A 17428-nucleotide genomic window follows, 5' to 3' on the forward strand; every position below is an offset into this window, starting at 1 on the left:
CTGCAAACATAGGTAAGCTTGAGTATTACTGCAAACATATTGAATAAGTACAAATAGATGCACATACCAGCCTTAAACACTCTGACAATCCCTGAAAACTCATTTTTAAATATATATTTGACTGTAGATTTTCCAACTTACCCTGTTGGCTAGATATTTACATAAGTAACAGTATCATGTGCAAATGCATATTAAATACTGCATTTAAATGCCCACTTCAAATGATGTGGCCATGAATGGTTGTACACTTCAAATGATATTAAAGCCAACAAGAGCCTGGGAAGATACCTGCAAATAACATAGAATACTGCATAGAAATAAAATATTCTTTGGTGACGGGTGACTCAAAACAGGTAAAATTAAGCAAATGGAATAGCTACTACTATGGATTTCCTACCTTTATCCATTAGAGCAGATTCATCTGAGTAAAAATAGAATGTTAATTCAAAGCAGGATCACTAGTCCTACTTAGGAAAAAGGCATCCCAAGTTTTAAATAAGAGTTAATTTGTATCCATTAACCTGTGTACAGAGGATCCCAAAACACTGATTCACTCTGTCCTATTTTTGCCACTGATGTTTATACCTTTGCCCAAGTATAAAAACAATGCAGGTACAGCATGCAACATAACAAATTAGATTTCAGATATCACATGACATTTTGCCACTCAACTTATCACAGAAAGTAAGTACAAAGGGACCTAGAAATATTTACGTGAAAGGAGGTAAAACTAGCAACCCTTTGTTGTTGTGTACATTCAGTTTAGACTCACACTCTTGAAGGCCACTCCTCTTGTCCATATCTTAAATCGTAAGTGTTCTGCATGAGCTTCTCTGTCCTTTTGGATATCTGCTGTTTCCTATCTGTCCACTTTCTTGAACAGAAACAAAGTCGCCTGAAGCCCTGAGTTAGCTATGAAGCTTGGAAGTCTAATTAGAGAGTGGGAATTGTAATTTGTGGAAGAGAAGTAGTAGACCAAATGAAATGAGGGAGAAATACCAGCAAGTGGACTCAGCAGATTGGGTGCTGAGGCTCTGTAACACTTACTTCAGGCTGTTTATGAATATCAAAGTGATATGCCACCTTTTCACCCTAACAAGCTAATGAATGCAGAATGCCCTGTACAACTGAATGTCTAATGAATGCAAAGGCTGGTTATGCCTGGCACTGCCTCTTGATTGAATTTCTTGTAGTGCCTACCTCTGATGCTACTTTTTTTAAAATTTATGTTCTTTCTTTAACATGAGAAAGGTAAAGAACAAGAGCAAAAGTATCCTCAGATCTTTGATGCATTTTCCACCCAGCTCAGTATCACAATTCAAAACCGGCTCTTCTTTATGGTTTGGAAGCACTATGCCTCTGTCAAAAAACCTCACTTTTGCCTCTCAAATTTTTTCACCTCTTCCCAGGGGAACTAGTTAATCGCAGTTGCACTTGGTCAAGAGCAAAGAATTGAAAACACCTCCTAGAGCGACTGTTTGCATTCAACCCTCTCTTCTGTCTGTACTCACTGAGCTGTCAGGGCCTTTAATCTTTCCTTTCTCTACCTGATTCTCTTACCATGTGGGTCTGACCCAGCTGACATATCTAAAAGCTTCATGCACGTATGACCATCACAGGCTACTCCAAGTACAGAGGCTAGAAGTATTGGTGTGTATGAAACTATAAGCAATGCTGACAGCAAGATGTTCCTGACTAGGATTGGATTATACCAGGAATCTCACCCATTCACAAGCAGATGTTAAAAAGACCCTTTTTGCTCCTTCTTGACCATTCCCACTAGCAAAGATAAACAGCTTCCTGCAGCATGAAAGCACTTTTATCTTCTGAGATTTTTCAGCTCAAGTTGGCAGCCTCCAGTGAGCTGGTATCAGCTCAGGCTGTTTTGTTGCCCCAGTGTGGCTGCTTGTGCTAGTGTGACTGGGAAGGTTCACCTCCCTCTTTAGCATATGCAGAGCTCAGGGAGCTCTCCCAGGCTTCTCCTAGCCTCCCAGGTCGCTGACACTCTCCTGCAGCCATGGAAAAAGCAGCTGGATGGCACCTCCATCTAGAGGAACAGGAGCCTTGAGAGGAGGTGCAGTATCTCCAACAGCTGCCAGGAAGCAGGGATGAGGCTGTTGAGCAAGAACATGCAATTACCCCTACCCCCAAAACCCAGCAAGGCAATTCCCTTGTTAACCCTCAGCCTAACCTCTGCACCAGTTCTTGCTGGCTAGCCTCAGATGTGTCCCCAAGAGTCCAGGGAGGCATACGTTTCTGGAGAAGCCCATTCTCCAGAGAGGCATTCACTCACCTGTCTTCTCTTCGGTTTGGCTGCTCTCCACTGTCTCCATTTGGGGTTGCGCTGTTGCCTTGGCAGTAGCATCCTCTGCAGGGGTGGTGGTGGCAGTGGCGTCAGCAGCAGGCACGTCGGCTTGTTTAGGCTCCTCTTTGTCTTGGGCTTCGTCAGCCTTCAAGGATGGCGAGTTATCAGTGGAAGCTTTAGTGGCACTTTCCGTTTCGGCAGCAGCAGCGGGCTTTTCCTCCGAGGAGGCAGCAGGAGTGGCAGCCTGTGGGGCTGGCTGCTCTGAGCCCGTGTCGGCGGCTCCATCCCCTTTTTTCTCCTCCGCTGGCGCGCTGCTGTCTTTGCTGCCCTCCTCCAGCTGGGCACTGTCAGCAGCGGCTGCTTCTGTAGCGGCAGGAGCCTCGCTCTCTTTGTTCTCGGCCGCTCCACCAGCAGGGCCTTCCTCTTTCTTGTCGGCAGCATCAGACTCAGATGCCAGGGCATCTCCCTTCTTCTCCCCCTTGAGCTTTTTCCTTGTTATGTGTCCGCGGAAGCTGGCCTGGATTTTGGTGGCTGCCTTATGAGCTTTATCTTCTGGTTTGATACCATCTTGCTCAATCTTTTGGTCTCCATCCTCATTTTTTTCAACCTTTGAAGAAGAGCAAGGGAAGAAGGAAGAGGAGAAAACAGGGACATAGGTTAAGATTTCTCCAGGTGCAGCCCAGGCTCTGGTTTTATTGAGAAAGCCCCACCTTCCCTTCCTGCTAATCGATGACAGCTTTCAGAGCAGCCTTTCCATTTGGTATGGGTTTGAAGCCAGGTGGCTTCAATTTCATCCTAAGGCTGGACAGACACGGGGAGTTTGTAAAAGGAATTTAAAGCACCTCATCATTTCTGTCAGCAATGCTGAGAGCACCTTGGCTGTGTGGAGAGGATTACACCAGCTGGGTTGTCTCTATTCTCATGATTTATTTCCTCATCTATTTTGAAATATACCATTTTTTTTCCCCTACTCATTTTCAAAACATTCTCCCAAGGGGGACTTTCACAGTCCTTCCAAATCCACCTTTGCCTTCAAGTCTTTGTTTCTTTTTAATGACACCTTGTTTCACAGGTGTGTGACTCTAATGACACAAAGTGTTTTGTCCTTTACAGCTTTTTGGCTCAGGATTGCCAACAGAGAATAGAATTGCTGCCCGCCCTACTGCGGATGCATGCTGTCAGACATACACAGATTCTCACAGGATACGCTCCTCACAAATGCCCTGCCTGCACACACTCCAAGCACTTTGCCTCTGCTTCCCCACTCATTGTTTCAATGAAGGAATAATAGGCAGATAGATATCAGTCTTTCCAATTTCAGCAGATTATTGTTATTTCTCTGACTATTGGGGAGAACTGAGCCTTGCAACAAAGAGCAGGCATTGCCCATGTTTTTTAGACTTAAGCCATGCATTAGAGTCTTAAAAGGGACCAAAACAGAGCCTGTACATCATGTTGGTCTGCTGCAGACAGATAATGCTCAGCTTATAAACCCCCACTGAATCTACAGAACATACCATAGACTCGTAGAATAGTTTGGGTTGGAAGGGACCTTCAGAGGTCATCTAGTCCACCCCCCCTGCCATGAGCAGGGACATCTGCAACTAGACCAGGTTGCTCCGAGCCCTGTCTGCCTGGCCTTGAATGTCTCCAGGGTTGGGACATCTACCACCTCTCTGGGAAACCTGTTCTGGTGTTCTACCACCTGCATTGTAAAAGATTTCTTCCTCATGTCTAGCCTGAATCTCCCCTCCTTTAGTTTAAAACCATTATTCCTTGTCCTATCACAACAGGCCCTGCTAAAAATTCTGTCCCCATCTTTCTTATAGGCCCCATTTAAGTACTGAAAGGCCACAATAAGGTGTCCCCAGAGTCTTCTCTTCTCCAGGCTGAACAACCCCAACTCTCTCAGCCTGTCCTCACAGCAGAGCTGTTCCAGCCCCCTGATCATTTTTGTGGCCTCCTCTGGCCCCTCTCCAACAGGTTCATGTCTTTCCTGTGCTGAGGGCTCCAGAGTTGGATGCAGTACTCCAGGTGGGGTCTCAGCCCAATAATTTAGCAGCCCTTGGGCCAGTAGCAGCTCAACTGCATATTGATGAAAGGACACAGTTGTATTAATATTCTCATTGGGAAGTATCCAAAAGAGCTACTCAGAAGGACAGCCACTGGCCTCTTTTCTGTCTGCACCTGTTTTCCATCACTGGCTCGGGTTATAAAAGAAAGAAAATAATCTGGCTGAGATAGATAGCAAGCATTTATTCCTGGATGGGAAGAGAAAACCACTCCCCAGGCCATTGCAACTGAGAGATGCCATCTCAGGAAAGACCAAGGACCAGAAGAGCAGAGAGAGGTGACAGCCTATAAATACATTCAAAAAGAGAGCAGCAGGAATAAGGGAGAAGAAGCCACTGCAGCATGCACATGTGGCACTGGAAACACCATGCCTGTGAAGAAAATGAGAAAGGACTGGCCACACTGGCAGCAGTCACCAGGAAACAGACTGGAAGGGATCATTTCCACAGCATGAGACAGGGTCAGGCACACACATGCGAGCAAGGCTATGCCAGTGAACCAAATGCTTGGCCACTGGCATGCCAGACGTGGTATCCACTACCTCCCTCTGGGTCCCCAGAGAGCACAGGATAGAATCATAGAATCAATTCGGTCGGAAGAGACTCTCAGGATCATTAAGTCCAACCATAACCTAACTCTGGCACTAAACCATGTCCCTAAGAACCTCATCTACACATCTTTTAAACACCTCCTGGGATGGTGACTCTACCACTTCCCTGGGCAGCCTGTTCTAATGCCTGACAACCCTTTCTGTGAAGAAATTTTTCCTAATATCCAATCTGAACCTTCCCTGGCGTGACTTAAGGCCATTTCCTCTCATCCTATCACTTGCTACTTGGGAGACGAGACCAGTACTCTCCATGCTACAACCTCCTTTCAGGTAGTTGTAGAGAGTGATAAGGTCTCCCTTCAGTCTCCTTTTGTCCAAGATCCTCCATCCTAGCGCTGGTGCCCACCTGAGGTCATTCCCCAGGTAAACAGGGGTGAGCTTGAGTGCGTGTGGTGGCCAAGGAACGAGCAGCACCAAATCATCAAGGAAAAGAGCCTCACCACACAGATGTGCAGGGTCTGTATACAGCAGGAAGTCAGTCTGGGATTGAGACAAGGCACCGGGATGCTTATATAGGGGGTGAGAGAAAAAGCCTGTGAATGAATACACAGCTGATATTAATACAGGAGTTCTTGTGCTCCTGACTATGCCCAGGAAAAAAATGGTTGTTGTACCTATCACGAGGGCACAGCCGAGCAGTTACATGTACATTTCCCCAAGTGCATTAAGTGACGTGGTATGGAAAGTGGGTTTTCACGTTCATCTCAGCTTGTCAAAGGGCAGGTGATGGTTATGTGTAAAGACGATGCAGACGTTAGCATGCTGTAACTGCTCATGTACGTCTTTTGCTTGCATAGCTACCTCTGCACTGTGTTATTCAGCATCTGGGATAAGCTTTTCCACCTATTGCAACACAAGGGGATGGAGACAAATTGGAGGTACCTTTAAACCAGCATGTTCACAGAACAGCTGTGATCCAGCCACGGTAGTGCAGAGCTCTGTGCAGGCTCATCCATCCTGCTCCTTAGGCAAGTTTTTCAGCTTGAAGTAGGTCTTGTGTTGCTGTGGCAACATAACTACTAATACCTGGACTAGCTGTTTTAAGGAGAGATTGAGTAAGCCTGCATTACACTGTAGCCACAGCAACATGAATATTGACTGGCTACTCCTTTATAGCACTGTGTAACACTTAGATGACCTAGCTTTCACTCTCTTTCCCTAAGGACTGTGTCCAACTTCAAACAGCAGCAGGACTGAGAGACTGGAAAGACAATTTAGGCATAACTACAAGACCTTAAAGGTCCAGTCCCATATGCCTGATTCCTGCAAAACCACTAGCGAATGTGACAAAATCGTTAATCTCTGGACAAATATGAAAACCACTGACTGAAGGGAGATATCTCTTGCGACTGGCCTCGCTGCTCTCACATCCCGCATACCTCCTGCGCCAACCAGGACAGCTATTATGAAGCGTGGCCTGCTGCAAGCGTGCCTCTCTGACTCCAGAGGTGTTACTCTGTTACCTGGGCTATGCAGCCCTGCCAAGGCTTATCTCCTTCCCACTGCTAGCAGGAGGTCAGCGAACCACAGGGTTGGCTCTCCTGCTATTCTGACAGATGAACTCGTGCAGAGCTGTGACTGACAGCCAGCCCTGTACCTAGCAGGGAATGGGAGAGCACATTTTCTCTCCGGGGAGGTCAGACTGAAACCTCTCACCCGCACCTACCGCGTTACAGAGTTAAAAGGCTCCTTTGCTATTCTGATGACATCACTGTCCTCTTATACCAGTTGGGATGACATCAGTTTGAGTCCCTGCCAGAACACAACGTTTGTAACTGCAAAACGTATTTCCAACACGGTGCTTTCAGCATAATTTCAGATACAAAAGATAAGAAACAAGAGGCTGGAGCAGAGGTGGAGTTTAAGGTCATGGATGAAAGAAATGTACTAACAGTTTGTCTGTGCCAACTGTGGCCCTCAGGAATCCTTTTTCTATTCAGTTCTTCCCCACTGAAGCATCCCAGGCATTTGAAATGCCTTATTCTCAGGCTACTGGCCTGCAGCTACTTCTGGGGTAGGACACCATGTACGTATAGTATGTATGCTATGTTGTATCACAATGGGTCGGATAAGAAACAGATTGTTTGGAGGGAAACTTCTGTTCACACAAAAAAAGACGAGGGCTCTTCATCTGCGAATTACGCACACAGCAGATAAGCCTTAATTAAGAAAGCTGCTCAAAAATAACCTGTATATAGTGAAGCTCCTGGAAAGCAATTTATCTTCCTCAGAAGGCTAAAAGGGTGAGTCAGCCATGTCAGAATGTATTCAAAAGCATTTCAGTAAAAAAATAAGATATCTGGCTGTCTTATTTATCTATCATGCGCATATGACATCTTGGTTGTAGTATTGTGGCTGGAATAAGGTGACTATTATTATAGCGTTTGTACAGAATCTAGAGCTCCCAGCCGGGAATCAGGTCTGGTAAGGACAGGTTTCATATATTAGTATTCCATCACACACCCCTTTCATTTACACATTTATGTATAAAGTAAATCAATACTAGTACTTAATGTTGACATTTTCATGATATTTTAAGTGTGCATGCAATGTATTGTCATTTTACACAGAGTAAATGTCCTCTGTTTCATTTAGTGTGGAACAAATCATAGATCCTTCAATGGCAAAAGGACTTGAAATCAGGGAGACTGGTGTACACATAGTTATATGGATCTATAAAAGGACATAGATAATCAAAAAGGTCCTTTTTTTTTTATTCAGACCATACCCACACAACAAGTGAAGCCAGTGTGCAAAGCTTTGCCTTTATGAAACACAGTTAAGCTTTTACATCTCTAACTACACAATCCATGACATCTTCCAAACCTAGAGAGATGATCCTCTCACCATCCCCATCTGCTTGTCTGCCACACCTCCAGGTTTCTAGGACATCCCTTCCCAGGCAGTCTGTTCCTGTAAGTGAGACTTTCCTTGCTGTCACATAGCTGAGAGAGCAGGAGATAAGGAATTAGTGTTTAAGACACACGTAGGGCAGAGATTGGTTCTTAGGTACCAGGAATGTGGAAATTGCACGGAGCCATAACCTCTAGAAGATTTCTAATCTCTGGCCACCTTTCCGTTTTCCATCTCTAAACCCGCAGTTTACAGAAGGGTCAAAATATGGCAAAGAATGAAGTCTTACTGTAACCTCCAGGCCCTTCTGAATGTCCCACATGCTGGTAGGGCAGGAAAGGAGAAATGGAGAAACTAGATGTTTTTCAAATATTCCATGTGTTTGCAGCCACATGTAGGCAAAGACAAAGAAAGAAGGAGTCTGAGTACTTTGGTCCTTGCTTGCTGTTTGTCCACTTGTCTCTTGTGTATCTCATTGCCTGGCCTTGGAAAAATAATCACATAGTTTTGTAATCTGGATGCTGGGATGGAGAGATCATGAAAGAACTTACTGTTCCATTAAAAGGTCTTTCAATACTATATGGTCTCCTCTACCCCTCTTTATAGCTATCCCTTTGCTGGCATTTCTCTGCCCAACATATAGCATATGTCAGTCTCTTTAATGTTTGTCCTAGGATCAGGCTGCTATACACTCAGTCATCACCCTGGTAACTCGCTCCTGTCTGTCCTTAGATAGGAGCTCCTCTTTAATGGGACACGAAATCTCAGAGCCTTTTGATTCACTATGCTGTCTCCTGGTATTCTGAAAGCCCTGTGCCACAAGTCCAGAGAAGGCATCTATAGGACCAGGGACAGTTATCAATAACCTGCTTCACAACCCAAGGGAAATATGATACTTGATTATTAAGAAAAAAATCAACCCATATTCTCCATGTAACAATATAGGGACCTCAAGTCATTCCTTTCTCATGACACCTGCACTAAGGTGTGTGTGGAAATCTTTCCTTCAGTTTGCTAGATGAAGTAGCGGTGAATCAACTAATTGCCTATGGTACTTGTGGGGTTAGGGTGCATCTCAGACCATGCTCTAATCTTGACTAGAGCACAATGTATATTCCTACTGATGTTATTCAAGGTCACTCAGGCCCAGACTCACAAAGAAATGTAGGCACCTGATTCCCATTGATTTCACAGGGATGAATCACCTCAGTGCTTCTGTGGGCCTGGCTCTACATGACCCGATTTGTCTCAGAGACGGCATTTAAGGAGCAGAATGCATTTGGAAAAAAAAAAAAAAAAAAAAAAGACCAGCTGTCTCCCCAGAAGAAGGGAAGCATGGACACATGAGAGAGAGAAAAGACTTTCACACCTTGTGAAGTGAGGAAGCAATTTAGCACAGAGAACAGCTTTTTTTTAACCCAGTTAAATGGTGTGAAGACACCTGGCTAGAGGATGGCACTTCTCAGCATAACCTGTCTGCAAGGTGAGGAAACAACCAGAGCTCCTTTTTTTCCCAGGATGACTATGGTGATGGTGGGTAAAACACCCTTGAGAGAGAAAAGGTTAATTCATCTCTCTGAAGGCTTATGAAGGATAGTTCCCCAGGGTATAACCAGCAGGGTTTCAGCTCTCCAGTTTCAAATCCTCTAGCAACAGAGTTTTCATCCTTTCCTCCACAAGATCCTCTCACATATAGGAAGTGTTCCCTCTTTTTTATGGTGCCTGGAATAGAATAAGCTAATGATGGTCAGACACACAAACGAATGTTATTCACTTGTGTACAGTGACTAAGAAGAGAGGTAGAAAATAATCTAAGCTAGACCTATTTAGATATTTTCAGTGTGCCTTTTCAATAAATCCAGTATAGTTTCCTCACCTGTTTTGTGACTCTCCCTTCTGTTTGTCACTCTGTTTCTGTTAAGCTGAATCATAGAATGTCCTGAGTTGGGAGGGACCAACAAGTCCAACTCCTGTCCCTGCACAGGACAACCCCACAGTTCACCCCATGCGTCTGAGGGCATTGTTCAGTCTCTTCTTGAACACTGTCAGGGTTGGGGCCATGACTGCTTCCCTGGCAGCCTGTTCCAGTGCTCCACCACCCTCTGGGGGAAGAACCTTCTCCTAATGTCCAGCCTAAACCTCCCCTGGCACATCTTCCTGCCATTCCCTCAGGTTCTGTCACTGGTCACTAAAAAGAAGACATCAGCGCCTGACCCCTCTCCTCCCCTTGTGAGGAAGCTGTAGCTGCCATGAGGTCTCCCCTCAGTCTCCTCTTCTCCAGGTTGAACAAACCAAGTGACTTTAGCTGCTCTTCACATAGCTTCCCCTCTAAACTCTTCACCATCTTGGTAGCCCTCCTCTGGACATTCACTAGTAGCATTATATCCTGCCCTCTTGGCTGCCAGGGACACTGTTGGCTCGTGTTCAAATTGCTGTTGACCAGAACCCCCAGAGCCCTCTCTGTGGAGCTGCTTTACAGCATCTCATTCCCCAATCTGTACATACCGTCAGGGTTGCCATGTCCCAGCTGCAAAATCTGGCACTTGTCCTTGTTAAACTTCATGCCATTGGTGATCACCCAGTTTTCCAATTAGTCTAGATCCTTCTGCAGGGCCTCTCTGCCCTGGAGAGTGTCAACATCGTGGGAGACCATGGTGTCATGTACCACCTTGAAGCTCCAACAGCTCCAGTGGTTAAATGGAGAAAGGCACTCAGTACTGCTTATGCCGCCTTTGCAGGCTAGGTGAAAGAAAGAAGAGCCCTGCCCCTGAAGCTGATAAAAAGTGGTTGATGTCACGACTCATGCTCTCTGGAGCAGAGTGGCTCATGGATGTCACTGGGGAAAAGGACTTGCCTTGGGTCTGATCTGGGCTCTGTGGAGCACTTTGGTGGTTGTGCAGCACAGGAGGCATTCACCCATCTTTCAATTCAAGGCACCCAAAGTCTCAGAGACGAGACTGAGTTGCAGCTTGCCAAAGCAGTGCTTTTACAGTTAATGTCAAGGGCATGTGTATATCCTGGGGTGTGGCTTAAGTGTGTGAGGGCACCAGGTCTACATGGACTGTGTTGAAGGCCCTGGGTGTTTGGCACGATCTACATCTATGCTCCAGGTTGGATCCTGGCATATACTGTGCTGTCAGTTGTGCCTGCTCTCCCTTGTGTCACTCCAGAAGGAGACAGCCAGCAGGCATTCAGATCAAGGAACCAAAAGCAGGAAATGAAGCAGGAAAGTATCCAAGCGGACAGTGTAAATTCACTCCCAAAGCAGTCCATGTTGAAGAAATTCAGCAAAAGGACCAAGTGAGAAATTTCCCTTGAACTATGCTTTGATTAGAAAAGTCCATTCAAAGAATACGTGACTTCAGCTGCAGATGGGCTTAGACAGAAACACAAGCTTGGATGTCACTGGACTAAAAAGAAATTTTATCCAGGCTCAAACTATGTGGTTTGTGTGGTCCTGTTCGGGACAGTTTGGGCAAGGATGGTTGCTGCTATGTGAATTATTTTAAAGTAACACCTTCATACGCTGAATCCCATGGTCTGCTGACTACAAGCAGGCAATGAAACCCTGAATTATCGATCTCTCAACCTCCTCACCTTTTCTCTCTCTTTTTTTTTTCTTGCTTGCTTTAGTTTTGGACTACACCAAAATTTTCAGAGAATTGTTATTAACCTCTGGTGGCTCAGAGTGCCTGCCCCCATGAGGGCTGGACACATTTGCTTCTGCTCTAGCTGCAGCCAAGGGCCAGAGGCTATAATTTACAGCTCAGACTTGCTTCCCCGAGATCTAGTGCGGGCAGCTGCTGAGCCTCCTCAGAGACCAGGGTTATGCAGGGTCTCTAGAGTCATTTCCACAAGAAGCAGCAGCTAGTGTCCTGCAGCTTCTACCCCATTCCCTCCATGGCAACACAGAGCTGCACCCAGGTCTGGTGATAGGAAGTATCTCTACTTCTTCCCAATCCGAGTAAATCACAGGCAGGGATATTACAAGCCTTTCCACTGCTGGTCTCTGTGGTTACCTTGACCTTTCCTGGTTCGACCTAGAAATTGTGAGGAATTTTGTGCTGGGACCATCAGTCCATGGGCAACTAGATTGAGTCACTACCTCAGCACCTGCTTGTGCTTCTTGATGGTTTGCCCAGGGTTTTTGCAACCAGCAGAATAACAATGAAAGGCTCAAGCCTGAAGTTCATCTGGTCTCTGAACCTTCTTTTTAACCTGCCTGTTAACTTTGAATCTTCTCTGGCACCTCCTTCTGGCAGTGACTGCCAGCACTATGAAATCTCTCAACCTAGTGATGTGAAAGTGCTAAGCATCAAGTAGCTCCCTCCCTGCTTGATGGTAAGCTCAGGGCTGTATTAGTTCTATTATTATTTTTATTATTATTGTTTTAGTTTACGTCACTGGAAATGGGGGCAATTGTCTTCTGAGAAAGCATTTGCAAGTTCATTAAAGCCAAACAAACATCTCCAGCAATTAGGGAAAGCAAGGCATGGACTAATTGCCAGTATCTTGGGAAGCTGCTTAGAGGATGGGCTCTGCTATTGCAGCGCTGACCCTCACCCCCAGCACAGCCCCAGGCTTTGCCACTGCAGGGGTGGGCATGGAAGTGGGGGGTAGGTGTGGGGCTGGAACCCAGGGTGGGTAGAAGAGGCGCTGCAAGGAGCTGGGCTAGTAAGGCAGAAGAAGGCTAGGGGAGGGAAAAGAGCTAAAGGCAGAGATGGAAAAGAATGAGAGTAGGGTAGAGGGAAGAACAAAGGAACCAAATGGAGAGAAGAAAAGGAAAGGTGGGGAGAGAGGTAAAACCTGTCCAATGCCAAGGCACTGAACGGAAGAGAGGCAAACAAGAGGCTCAATGACAGAAATGTGGCACAGAGGAAGCGAGACTGCAAGGAAGGCAGTGAGAAAATCACTGATCCACATCCGAAGGGCATGACAGCGGGAAATACCAAGAAAAAACAGGCAGCTAAATAGCCGAGCAGGGTCTCCTGGAGCAGATCTGCGTGACTGAGTGTGCCACAGCTGAAAGAGTTGTTGGCAATGCTCTCTCTGGCCCAAACCACCTTACTGCACAACCCTGGCTGTAATTTCCATGAGCACTGGGCTAGCAGTGGCCCCAAGCACCCTGTGTCAGCCTCTTGACAGAACCCTGCTGGGGAGCTGGCCCTGTCAGTAAGCAGGCTGATTTGGACGTGGGTGAATTCATGTGTGACAGTGCTGGCCTGAGCGTATCCTGCTCCTTCACCATCCTGGACAGTGGAGCTGGGAAGCGAGATGGAGCAGCTTCTCCAAGGCAGCAGGGAGATATGAGGGAGGAAATCCAGGTGGGGAATAAAGGTTGTTCAGTCCGTCACTTGTAGCTCTGTGTCACCCTGCTTGTAAAATGTAAGAGGTGATGATACTTACTCTGCCCTTGAAACAGGCAGTTTTTCTGTGGTGCTGCAGGGGAGACAAGCTGCTCTCACGAACATCCTATTCAGTCATCACAGACCATCCCATCAGCCATGCTCATGTCAGCTAAGGCTTCAACAAGGAAAACACTTTTGCTGTGCACTAGCCTCCTCTGTCTTCCCACACTGCTCTACAATGGACTTCTGCTCCACAGAGCATCTGGACAGTGATGTTTCTACAGCACCCCACTGCTTTACACCTTGCACCTGTACAAAGAAGAAAAGGTCTCTTTCCTCCTATAGTACAGCTACTACTGGGGTGAAACTCTGTAGCTGTTACCTCTGTCCACAGCCACATACAGCAGTTGAACTTCATGGGGGAGAGGGGTATGTATCCCAGCTGAAATGACAGGGTGACACGAGAAAGGTAGCCACCAGGATTCTTGATCAGGATCTAGCAAGCACAGTGAAATCAGTACTGCCTTTCTTATGGTTCAACTGTCCTCCTGGTCTGAGCTTTGTCTTTTGTTTTTCTAATCTCGTGAAAGAGAGCCTAACCCACAGCACCACCCTTGGCCAACAGCTTCCCCATTCCCCAAGGAGAAGAGTACAATCTCTTCAATTGCCAGAGCTGTCCCCAGCAAAATCCAAGTAACCAGAGTTGCAGGTCTATGTAATTTGATAAACTGGCTCTAAAACAGCTCCACCTAAGATAGCCTCTCTCATGACCTCTTCAGCTTTTATTCAGGATAGACCAATCCCACATCCTCACTGCAGAGCTGAACTGTGTGTGTACCAGGATCTTGTATTCCCAAAGAACAGGAATCCATAGCAAAGGCTTCTGTATAGACTCCATCTCCTCACTGGAACAGCTGGCTTTTTCTCAGTTTCTGGTTCTGGTGGGTTCAATGGGTCTCAGTGGCATGGCCTCTCCTTACCAGGCAGGACTGGCTCTGCTGGCTCTGCTTCTTGCTCCATGGGATTGCCTGACCCTGCTAACGCCAGCCCCAGCTCCACTAGGACAGGGTGTCAGCCTTGCTGCTGGAGGCAAGAGAATGATAGTGTTGAGTACTGGCTCTGATATTCATGGAAGCTTGGTTTACTGATTTGTGTTGTGGATCTTCATGCCCAGATCAGAGATTGCCCTCGTGTTCACATGTACATTTTCCTCTGGCTTGCCCTGGCCATTCTCTCCACCCACGTTCAGTGGTACCGATCTTCTGCGAGGTGGCTGATAGAGCTGTCATGACAGAATGTGTATGAACTCAGCATGAGCAATGGGTAAGACATGGACCTCTCTTATAGATTTGAATTCTTCACAGCAACAGCATGTGTTGGATGCCAGCGACCTTATAAACCTCCTGTGAAATCACTTCTGGCCTATGTTTTTTTCTCATTCCTTTTATATGTTTAAAGTGAAGCAGAGAAAGGAGAGAGATCCGCTGTCTCCTCCCTCCTTAGTCACTAGTTCAGGTGAGAATGGGAAGAGTTAAAGCTAGTCTTAACAAATATAGGAGACGGGTCACTGGTCCCTCTATGAGCTCTTAGAAACTGCTGACTTACAGCAAAGTTTGAGAAGACCTATACCATCTCTCTCTATTCCTCCTATCCCAAAGTTCATACAGCTTATTAACCAACAGCTGTACTGAGATTTTATTGGAAGTTCAATGCCAGATGCAATGTTGGATGGTGAAAGTGGAGTGTAATTTGATTGACTTCAATGATATTTTCACTAGGGATAATTTTTACAGGACTTCTGTGGTCTGCTGCTCCAACCAACTTGCAAGAGGAGACATTGTTATGTTCTAGAAGGACTCTGAACCTAAGAGAATTAGTATTTGTAGTGTTGCAAGAGCATAAAATGCATGTCATTGTAGCAAGGTAAAGCCTTGTGCAGTATTTAAGCTGTGGTCTTACTTATTCCCTCCTGTCAGTGCAGGATGAGAACATCCTGAAAGGAGGCATAAGTGTCTGTCAGAACGTCAAAATGTCTCCAGAGTTGACCTGTATGACACAGCGTCTTTCACCCAGGAACCTTGGTTTGACTGCCTGAGACCATGCCCAGTTTGTGTAACTTCAGTGCTTTCCAAGGTCCGTAAAACTGATGCATCTGGCCTGTGACTGCAGCTGTCACTCCTGAGTGACACAGTGCTGAAGGAATAATGTTGTGCCATACCCCCCTCCCATCCTTCAAATAGAGCTGGCACCAGAGAACAGACAGGGCTTTGACTGGGAGGATCCTTTGGGGCCACAGGCAGCTGAACACAAGATCCAGTAGCCTCAGGGCTTAATCACTTATTCTAGAGACTGGCACTAAGTTATGGGAAATGCACATGTGGGTTCGAGCCATTTTGTTTCCTATTTTGTTCCTCTACTGTACACAGCCCTATTGAAAAAGGAGGAGGCAAGCCTGCAGTGCATGCTGTGATAAACCTTTTGTGGGCACTGTTAAGTTAGTGCTATAAAGACCTCCAGCCAAAAGGAACATGTTGAATAGGTGTGCTAGGGAAAAAAAAAAAGCCACAAGTGTTTAGATTCACCACTTTTAAGGGCTAGTGTATCACAGGCACATTTAAGTTGTCACCCGGAGCTTCTCCTAAGCTTCCTGCTGTAGGAGATCTGTTCGTTCGTTCGTTCTTTTTTTTTTACTCCCTGGGCTTCCCATCTTTAAGTTGTTATTAAAAAAGGCTTCAATAAGCTTTAAACCTGTTGGTCCTGAAGTCTTCTGGCTTTTTTCCATTATTTAGTTGGGAAACACAGCAGTAGCCTCAAAGCACTGGGCATTGTGAAGTGTTTTCCCCAGGCATACAGTTTGGTTCATTCTGTATCTGGTGCATCTGTAGCACAACCATACCGTACATCCAGGCACACCTGGAGCCCACTCTGTGGAGGGCTTTACTCAGCAGCCCCCCTGGCAGAGGAGCTGAGGGAAAAGGGACCCCTGGCAAGGATGAGGGGACGGCTGGGCAGGTTGGGTGCGCAAAGCTCCTTCCACTCCCTTCTGCTCTGCTGCAGATGTGATATGGAAAGTGAGTTTTCTTCCTGAGAAGGACTTGTGAATAGAAACCCTCTTTGGTTTAGAAATAGAATAGAAACCTTCTTCCCTCTGGAACCCGTGCAAAGCCAGGCAGAAAGCATTGGGAAGTGTGCACAGAGAGAGGATCTAGTGCCAGAAAATGTGCAGTGTTTCCTCTTCTGTTAGTAAGGGTCAGTTGACACTGCACAGCTTTGTCACACACTGAAGAGCAAATAATTAGAAATCTCTGGGGTGTTCTAGGCTCTCCCTGTGCACTGCAGCAGGGCAGATCTTCTTCATCTTTAACCCACCCTGAAAGAGCAATGTTTTTTACCAGGTTTTGGACATTTCACCCAAAGATGATTCTCTGGGTTTCTCTGGCAGTTTATTCCTTTGGTGGACTAAGGAGTTCCTCCCAGAGTTTCGGCCAGGCCCCTGCATCTTGTCCACGTTGAGAACACCTTTCCACTTTCTTAGCAACATTCTTTTGCATATTAATAGCTCTCATCTGTCATACCGCCCTTTTTTTGCCAGATCGTTCTTCCTAGCCTTCTTCAGCCCTACTCAGAGATCTTACTTTGGTTACTGAATTCACATTTGTTCTACTGAGAAATTACTAAAATGTCTCCCCAGCTTTAATGAAAAACGAAACGCTATACTCATGAAAATAATAATTAGCAATATAGCTAAAAATAAATCAATGTGTGGATCAGACTCTCAAAGGCAGTAGGAAAAGCTGCAACCATGAACATAGTGCTGAAAATAGCTAAGCACATAGGGGGGAAAAAAAAAAATAAAGCTTAGGGGAACCATGATAGCAATCCATGTAGATTATTAAACACAGTCCTGAGTCTGATGGCTTCGTTTCCAGTCAGCCTCGCACAAATGCTATGCAGCACATTTAGGAGTTTTCTGAATATGTCAAGAAGCTAGGTGGCTGGAGCAGGCTGGGACAAGTATGATGGAGTGGAAGAATATCAAACACTTTTCAGAGGTTCTCCAAGCGTTTCCATCCAGGCTCCTGTTGTCCTAATGGTGAGATGAAGGAAGAGGCGCCCACTGTGAGAAGAGTCAAATGCATGAGGATTTATGATTATGACAACCATTATTATTACTGCATCTTGAGGATATATCTCCCTTGTGGTGCCGGGAAAGGAAGCAATGAATCAAGCAACAGGAGT

General features: G+C 46.0%; 1 protein-coding gene across 1 annotated transcript in view; it reads right to left on the reverse strand.

Annotated features, from left to right (window-relative positions):
- GAP43 (growth associated protein 43) overlaps positions 1–17428 on the reverse strand; it is an 85714-nt gene that overhangs the window by 21681 nt on the left and 46605 nt on the right. The window contains exon 2 of the mRNA XM_065642153.1: positions 2294–2971. Coding sequence (XP_065498225.1) covers positions 2294–2971 — 678 coding nt within the window. The remainder of the gene's footprint in view (positions 1–2293; positions 2972–17428) is intronic.

The sequence above is a fragment of the Caloenas nicobarica genome, chromosome 1 (genome assembly GCF_036013445.1).
Source record: "Caloenas nicobarica isolate bCalNic1 chromosome 1, bCalNic1.hap1, whole genome shotgun sequence".
In the NCBI taxonomy this organism is placed as follows: Eukaryota; Metazoa; Chordata; class Aves; order Columbiformes; family Columbidae; genus Caloenas; species Caloenas nicobarica.